At 41.1% G+C, this 9,089-nt stretch overlaps 1 protein-coding gene across 1 annotated transcript; it reads left to right on the forward strand.

Moving 5' to 3' along the window:
* Positions 1-3,974: 3,974 nt before the first annotated feature.
* LOC110957098 (keratin, type II cytoskeletal 8-like) lies at positions 3,975-8,099 on the forward strand. Its single transcript, XM_022202944.2, has 9 exons — positions 3,975-4,416; positions 5,672-5,880; positions 5,994-6,054; positions 6,151-6,246; positions 6,365-6,529; positions 6,627-6,752; positions 6,841-7,061; positions 7,149-7,204; positions 7,305-8,099. Exons 1-9 carry the CDS (start codon positions 4,072-4,074, stop codon positions 7,430-7,432), a joined length of 1,407 nt encoding a protein of 468 aa, XP_022058636.1. The 5' UTR covers positions 3,975-4,071; the 3' UTR covers positions 7,433-8,099.
* The last annotated feature ends 990 nt before the right edge of the window (positions 8,100-9,089 follow it).

Here is a 9,089-nt window from a genome sequence, read left to right on the forward strand (position 1 = left end):
CCTCACCTCGCCCCACCAACTGACACACACGGTCACATTTTAATTTATTGCTCAGGATTTGTAAACTTCTGCAAATACAAGCACATCCCCGTTACGCATCTTTGTAAGAGGAACCTCGACTTGGTGCAGGACGTATGTTGAGTTGCTCCATATTACTTGGACTTGACCAGGCTTGAGTTCCTAAATAATGACAGCCACAGCCGATGACATTTCCACAGGCAAGCACAGACAAAGCACATGATTGTTAGCTTTTCTTGTTGTTACATCAGTGGTGAGATTTTCTTCGGATTCTCGCTTTTGCTGCTTGGCTGAAAACTTACTATTCTGAATTCTGTCTTTATGAAACTTCTCAATAAAAAAAGAACTGCTCAAACCAGGTGCCACTGCCTCACCCTCCTTGTCCATGCTCATTGTGTGGGCTGATTTATTGTGGCGTTCAAGTATGCTCATTGAGTGTTCCTGTGAGAACATGGTATAATGTGAGAAAAGGCTGTATGAGATGCAGATATCTGCATGCACACATTGGTCATACAATTCAGAGTTTCACATTGATCTTAGTGGAGCTCTCAAAGTTGGTTAAAAAAAGTCTCTACATAAATTTTCTGCAGATAGCTGCTGGACAGCAGAGATTTGAGTTTCAGGGTAAAGTTCCACACCATGGTAGACATTAAAGGCATGTGCATGTGAAAAGTTGGGGAAGAATGAAAAAGAATGCAGGCCTCACCTACAGCAAAGGTGCAGAGGGGAGAAACAAACGCATTAGTGTTTGAGTAGAGCAGAAATGGGTGTGGTGTATCAAGAAAAACAACAACTAAACCTGGAATGCATTTCTCTGATAGAAGCGCAAGATTATTTTCCTTCGAACTCAAGGAATAAAATAATGCTTTACACTGGAAGCCTGAAGCGCATTATTTTGTGGGGCAACTATTTGGCAGCATTGGAGGGTTTTTTTCTACACTCCAGTGTAACAAGTTTTTAATGAGACGACTCTGCCTAGGGCATTTTGATATCCTTTAATAATACCTTACTCTCCTTTGTTTGAATGAATCCCTGCTTGACTCTCTTAAGTTGAGTTTAATACTATTAATGCACATGGCTTAAGATATCTACTTTTCAACAATTCAATATGCAAAACAGGGCAGCCGTTACAGTCGAATGTTCAGAGGTGAATGTGTATTTAACTACAAAAAAGTCTGTTGCAAAAACAGCTCATTATTCACTTTTATTTGGAGAGATCATGCATAAATGCCTATAGGTTTGGGGTAAGTGCAGGTTTATGGGGTTACCTATATTTTGTCGCCTGTGCTGTGCAGACGGAGCAGTGAGCTGCATCTGGCTCGGGGCCACATCACGTTAACGGTCCAAAAAGTGACAGGAGCGAGACTGGACCAGGCGAAAAGTTCACAGAACAGCAGAGGAAGAGATGATTGTGGAAGATGAATTCCTCCTACTAGAAACAACCAAATCTGTAGAGATTAGGCAAAATAAAAAAAAGATTTAAAAAAAATGAACTGCTGTTATCAAAACAATCATTAGTCAGAGCTTAAATTAAAGTGGTGACCACTGCAGCTGCAAATGGTAGTTATGGGATCACCAACAACAAAAATCCCCTACCAAATTTAAAGCCAAAAATTCTGGATTAGTGTGCTCGCACTAAAAACAAGCAAACCTTAAATCAAATAAATTAAACTATGCAACTGTTGGGAAATAATCAGCAGCAAATAAAATCTTGAAATAAGATCTTAATATTCATTACAAGTAATCTTGCTAAGCATAAATAATGTGAAAGAAGGTTACATGTGGACATGTGCCTTCTATCTCGTTAAAAATAATTCAAATAGAGACAAATTTGCTTATTAACACAAGACAAGTAACCATTTAAACTTGATTTCTGAGGTTACAATCTAAGCTTACCATTTGTGCTTGGTCCACAGTTGCTGCAGGGCTCTGAATGCAAAGTAGATCTCGTCAGTGCCAAAACAAGATGTGATGTGATGTCCAGATACCCCAGGAAAAGGTCTAAAGAGAAGCTCGGGTTAGAATAACAATGACCATGGGTGCACGTATAGCTCATTAGGTTAAGCGGGCAACCCGTGTACAAGAGCTGGTCTCTGATGCAGTAGCCCAGGTTCGATTCCTGCCTGTGGCCCTTTGCTGCATGTCTTTGCCCTGTTTCTTGTCACAAAAAAGGCAAAAAGAAAATATTTAAAAAAAGAATGACCATTTAGCAGGAGGATTTAAATGTGGCTGTATTAACAGGTGCATATTGAAATGTCTGGCAGCGATGCTTCCCATGACAATTCTTCAACCAGATGCATCTTGTTACCTCCGCCAGGAGGTTATGTAATCACCGGAGTTTGTTTGTCTGTCTGTCCGTCTGTGTGTGTGTGTGTGTGTCTGTTTGTCTGTTAACAGCATAACTCAAGAGAGAGAGAGATGGCCGCCAGGCCGCCAGGCCATCTCTCAATTGTCCTTTGACCTTCAAAAAATTCCTGGATCCAGACGGTGATTCGGATCACCTCCAAAATCTAATCGATTCTTACTCTTGCTCTTCCGGACATCCTGTAAAAATTTGGTGAAAATCCGTCCATGACTTTTTGAGTTATGCTGTTAACAGACAAACAGACAGACAGACACACACACACACACACAGACGGACAGACAGACAAACGACATGGCGGAGGTATGTGCTCTCCGAGTGCTTTTCAAGTTGCCACATTGTTTCCTGCTTTTGCAGGTTATTCTCAAAATGTACAACTAGACCAGTAGTGTGTAAGTGGTCACTGCTAAGATAGCGAGCGTTTAGGGAGGATTGTTAGAATTAGATGTGGAACTGATCACATCGCAACTAAAAGTATTTAAAAGTTTATGAAGAACATATTGTCTTTCTTGGTTCTTTAACCATATTTGGAGTTCACAGTGTTTAATGTGACCGTATCATTTGTCATTAAAGATAAAATATTATATGCATAGTTGAGATGAATGAGCACCTGTAGTCTCACGAACATCTCTGCCTTGCAAGAAATCATGTAAAGTGCTTTGACTTTATTATTTTCACACCATCTTCTCACCAGAAAGGCAAAAAACAAGCAGGATGGCAGGAGGCTAAATAGCTACTCAGATTTTTTGTGTAATGTATATAGGAAAAGTCCTCCAACTTAAGCAGTATTCAGGTTATAGGCAACTTTCACTTCTTTATAGGTAATAGCAGAACAAAACTTTGTAATCCATGAACAGGTTTAAATTTTCGTCTGAAAAGTAACCAGCTGTCGTCATTTTAAATATAACAGTAAGTAATAGCTTATTTCCTTCAGAATAAGGAAAACCACATAAAACTGAAAAAAACACTTAATTTACTGACTATAGAAAATTTACTTTCCATAATTGTTTTTCAGCATACATGTACCTATGTCAGACTTTCTAAAGCATTCTTAGTAAATGCTTGTGCAGATTAAACAAAGCAGATAATTGATGTGTCACTTATTTCTATGAGAAGTTGCACAACTTATGCTTCTGAGATGTGTGTATTTCGCGCAGGAATTGATTTGTGTATCTTGATAATAGATTATTAGTTTTAGTTTATATGCAATATTGTACATATTTACGCTTTTGATGTATATGTACTTCATCTCTTACCCCAATGGATGTGTGAAACTATGTAAAATGAATTCAAATAAACTTAAGAACTGAAAGAGGGGTATTTTCACACAAGGCTGTATTTTCTCTCCACTTCTTTTATTTTCTCTCCCTTTCCCTTGAGCCTGTCCTGTTGCAGGGTGTGTCACGGCTTATCTCCTGGCAATCCTTCCCTACCTGTTTTACAGGATTGGCCACTCCTGTCATTCAGAGCCAGAGGCGTGTGGGCCAAAGCACAGGGGAGGTTCGACGGCAAAAATGAGAGGACAGGTTGGAGTGGCTGAGGAGGATCCTCCCCCTGGCTCCGCACAGCCATAAAAGCAGGCCGATCTGTAGTCAGACACTCAGAGGGACTTGGCTCTCCTTTTGAAGACTGCTCATCTTCACATCTCTTCTGCTCAGCCAGTTAGCAATCTTACTACTGCAAACAACAAAATGAAGTCTTATACATCACACTCAGTTTCAAGCAGAGGCTTTCCCCTCAGGGCTGCCTCTGTGAGAGCAGTCACCCAAAGCTATGGCTCTAGTGGTAGCTTCGGGGGTTATGGCAGTGCTGGCAGTTCTTACTCTTCCGGTACTGGTTTTGGTAACAGCGGTGGCATCACTGCGATGAGGGCCGGAATGAATTTCGCCGCACCACCCATCCAAGCGGTCCAGGTCAACAACAGCCTGCTGGCCCCCCTGAACCTGGAGATTGACCCAACCATCCAGGCTGTCCGCACCCAGGAGAAGGAACAGATCAAGACCCTGAACAACCGCTTTGCCTCCTTCATTGACAAGGTTGGTTCCTGGGAGCTTTGTGTTACTTCCTGTGTCTTGGCCAGTTTACTGTAGGCCTCACTGTCTTATACAATTGCAGCTACATTTACCTCTTGCAGATATCACAAAATAATTGTCTAATTTGAAAAGTTGACAAAGTTGAAAAGAAAGAACCAGAAACTAACAGAAAGTAGCAAGTTTAGCGTATTGCCCAGAAACAGCAATATGCTTCTAGCTGCTTACAGAAACTGCTGAGCACTTCTCACTACATGCAAACTTGTTCTTTCTATTGACAAAGCTAACAAAGCAAGGGGGTTGCAAATCTTATCTCTGTGGTGTATTCACCAATGAGTTACAGCCACTGGGATTAGGAGAGCTTATAAAAATCTCAAGTCTGTCAGGGATCGTGATAGATTTGATCTTACGCTGGCAACTCCATCCACAATCTAAATAACAGTGGGTTTATAGACCTGTCTGAGCCTGTGGAGGCCTCTCTGCCCACTATCTAAATATGGGTGGCAACTATATTGCAGTGACTTGCCCATTCCTCACTCGCTAGACTGCTGGGGAGAACAGAGATCTGTGTGCACTATGCCCACAGAGTTCAAAGTCTGCCATTTGCACATTGCACTTATCACCTGGTTGTTACGGGTAACATGAATGCCAAGTACAGAGCTGTAAATTGGATTTTACTTGATTATGATGAAGCAATTACACAATCTGCATTGATGGGTTTCTTTATGTATAGTGAGACTTAATACTATAAACTGGTACAGAGACACACAAAACAAAGTACTCATCCCATAATACTGAGCTGCTTTGTCTTCTGCGGTTTATCTGCCACACCTAGTTTTTTTTATGGCTGGAGAGACTGTGTGGCTTTCATAGCTCAACAGAGCACATAGGATGAGTCATAGTTAAACAGGAGACACAATAGCTGAATTACTTAAGGACACATACACATGTTGATGAACTTTCTGGGAAGAATATTGAGTATTATTCGATGAAACATTTAAAGATGTGTATTCTACATTTTATATGTTTTAGTAGTTCAACAGCCCGAACAGTAGGCACTCAAAAAATGCCTTCATAAGCAACAACTGTTGTGACTTGGTGTCACTTCAGGGTGTGGCACTTCAGAGAGATATGAAGCAATATACTCAGTCATGTAGCTGAGGTGAGGAATGTGAAAAAAAACCCCACACTCTTTAAATCTCTTTTTGACATGCTTTAAGAGTGACATTTAACAATTTTCCTTTGTTTTGTGTCTCCACAGGTTCGTTTTCTGGAGCAGCAGAACAAGATGCTGGAGACCAAATGGAGCCTCCTGCAGGATCAGACCACCACCCGCTCCAACATCGATGGCATGTTTGAGGCCTACATTGCCAACCTGCGCAGACAGCTTGATGGGCTGGGCAACGAGAAGGTCAAGCTGGAGGGAGAGCTCAAGAACATGCAGGGCCTGGTTGAAGACTTCAAGAGGAAGTCAGTGTTTATAGACACAATCTTTATAGTTACAACATATATTGATGTACCTAATACAGTGAGCAGATGTATACAATAGCAATGTGTTAATGTGTTGTTTTGTTTTCCATCAGGTATGAGGATGAAATCAACAAACGTGCAGCTGCTGAGAATGAATTTGTGCTCCTGAAGAAGGTGAGAAAAAAACATTATAGGGCTTAAAAAATGTTTTACTCTTGAGTATAATTTGGCAAGTTATAACACACTGTCCCCACATAACTTTGTTTCCAGGATGTTGATGCTGCCTACATGAACAAGGTGGAGCTGGAGGCCAAGGTTGATGCTCTTCAGGATGAGATCAACTTCCTCAGGGCTGTCTATGAGGCTGTATGTACTATATCCAATGTCAAATACAATTTATGTCTTCCATAATTCTGTTTAAGTTGAAGCTGGTGATCATCAAGAAAAAAGATTTAACTGTTTTACATCAATTACTTGTCTGTAGGAGCTTCGTGAACTGCAGGGCCAGATCAAGGACACCTCTGTCATTGTGGAGATGGATAACAGTCGTAACCTCGACATGGATGCCATTGTGGCTGAAGTGCGTGCCCAGTATGAGGACATCGCCAACAGAACCAAGCAAGAAGCAGAGACCTGGTACAAAGCGAAGGTGAGCAAAAGCAAAGCAGTTGCACTATAGACACCAGCAGCACCTTTCCCAACCACCTGGATTCTCTTGTTAATATATGTTAAATATTTTTTAACAGTATGAGGAGATGCAGACCTCTGCCGGACAGTATGGAGATGACCTGCGCACAACCAAGAGTGAGATCGCTGAGCTGAACCGCATGATTGCCCGTCTTCAGAATGAGATTGAGGCTGTAAAGGGACAGGTATGTTTCAAGAATGTCTCATGAATGACACCTCTCTGGTTATTAAGATGTGCATTTATCAAATAATCTGTGGCTTCATTTTCCACAGAGGGCCAACCTGGAGGCTCAGATTGCAGAGGCTGAGGAGCGTGGCGAGATGGCAGTGAAGGATGCCAAACTCCGCATCCGGGAACTGGAGGAGGCTCTGCAGAGAGCCAAGCAGGACATGGCCCGCCAGGTGCGTGAGTACCAGGAGCTGATGAACGTCAAGCTGGCTCTGGACATTGAGATCGCCACCTACAGGAAACTGCTGGAAGGAGAGGAGAGCAGGTGGGATAAACTCAAATATTCATAGTTTCACAGCTACAGTATAAGCTTCAGTCTGAGAGCATTAACTCACTATTATTCCACTATTAGACTCTCCACAGGCAGCAACGCAACCATCCACGTGCAGAGCAGCAGCGGAAGTTCAGGTACTACTTAATTTCTGATTTGATACATGGTCATCATACATGGTACATGAACCGACAGACAACATAAATGGTAACTCTCCATATTTGTTTTCTGCTCCAGTATCTTCCGGTATGGGTATGACTGGAGGATACGGATTTGGTGCCAGCGGCTTTTCTTCCAACACGTCTGGCGGGACTGGTTATGGCAGCAAGATGACAGTTCAGTCAAGCAGGAGGAGTGTCTTTTAAAAGGAGAGCCGTCCCTCTTTCCCTTCAGAAACTCTTGAATTTGGTCTAAATCTCTTTTATGGTGCTATGCAGTACTGTTAAACATGTTCAGCAACAGAGCTAAATGTCCCAACTGGCAACTTTATTCTATTCTTTTCAAGAACATTTAACAGGAGTTTCTGAAGGAAATCGTGGCCTTAAACACACAAGGGCCCGGTCACTTCGGAAGGCAATTTTTTTTTCTTTCTGCACTGACTTCCAATAAATAGGAAAAAAAGAAAAAACAAAAGTTAAATTGGAGTGTTAAAACCAAGCAAGGAAAGCAATTGAAAATCTGTACTGAGTTGTGCACTGTAGTTTGCTCTGAAAGATCCTGTAGCTCACATGGGCAGAAAGTCTCCTACATTTTAAGAGCAAGTCATTGACCAACTTTGGTCATCAGAGGAATGCAAGACATTTGTGTGACTTTACATGTTTACAGTTAAACTTTGAACCGATTGGTTACTGGTTTGCTCTTTTCTTTACTGTTCTGTCCAGTCTTTCCCTGCATAGTTTTGCCTCTCATTGCCTTCAAACTCATGTTGAGACCAGATTTATTTTGTAAAAGCCTTTCTAGCAACATGGCTGATGACTGTTGCAGTAAATTACATAAAATAAATCTGAATAAAAATGAATCCAGGAACTAAAATGATTGCCTCTGTCTGTCATTGGTAAGAATGCTTGACTACTTCCATCTTAGGAACGTTTTACTGAAACAGCAAGATGAGATTTCACTTGGTGGCAGTGCTGTGCCATTTTTACTGTTACTGTTTGCAGTCAACTAGAGAAATACATGTGGAGTCCACGTTGGCATTTCTAGCGAATATAAAAGTCATAGTTTATTAAAGATTTATTGATTTGATAAAGACTGAAAAAAATACACAAAGAATCATTAATTAATCCGATAAATTATTACTTTAATCATTTCAAATATCAGGATAGAGAGCACATTTCTATCCCTTTTGTACTATACAGAGCAGGTGAGCACAGACACAGGTGAAAGGGCATTGGATGGATTTTATTTAATTATTTTCTCATCTGCTCTTTGTCATAGTGCCTCTGGTGTCTTTTGTAACTTTTGACCTCATTTGAACTCCTTTATCAGCCAGTGCTTTGGACTCCCGTAGAATTTTCTTTCATCGCAGCAAAGGAGAATGCCAATGTAAGATGGGTGATAGAAAAGCAAGCATGACAGTAGAAATGTAGTGAGGGATGCTTCAATGATCTGACGATTTTTTTTCATGCGTTAGTTAAAGGAAAGTGTGGACTATTAGTAAAATGAGAGGCGTCTTGGTTAGAAAGTTCCTCAGAAGAGAACACCTGGTGGTCAGGTGAGGTATAACTGGATTTGTAATCTCATGACACATTCAGAGAAAGAAGGAAGAGTGTGTTTGCTGAGATTGCAAATTATTTAATTTTACTGCCACATACAGCCCCAATGTACCCCCTGTTCACAATTTAGACTGAACACTGTGCCGACATACTTTCACGTTGCACCAAAATTACTTGCAAGGTTTGTGCTTTGACCTCTGTTATTTCTGAGACTATTGGGTAAAAAATATGCTGAATTCATTGCACTGCACTATTGTCTGCACACACACAAAGCTGTATTTTTAAAAGTGCATCCTGCAGTTAAATT

Source organism: Acanthochromis polyacanthus, chromosome 5 (genome assembly GCF_021347895.1).
Source record: "Acanthochromis polyacanthus isolate Apoly-LR-REF ecotype Palm Island chromosome 5, KAUST_Apoly_ChrSc, whole genome shotgun sequence".
NCBI lineage: Eukaryota > Metazoa > Chordata > Actinopteri > Pomacentridae > Acanthochromis > Acanthochromis polyacanthus.

What these genes read in the sequence shown, in the direction of transcription:
- LOC110957098 (XM_022202944.2), top strand. Translation starts at nt 4,072, where the DNA reads ATGAAGTCTTATACATCACACTCAGTTTCAAGCAGAGGCTTTCCCCTC. An exon ending in GTTGAAGACTTCAAGAGGAA is followed by an intron (nt 5,881 to 5,993) that starts GTCAGTGTTTAT and finishes GTTTTCCATCAG; the next exon opens with GTATGAGGATGAAATCAACA. An exon ending in AATTTGTGCTCCTGAAGAAG is followed by an intron (nt 6,055 to 6,150) that starts GTGAGAAAAAAA and finishes CTTTGTTTCCAG; the next exon opens with GATGTTGATGCTGCCTACAT.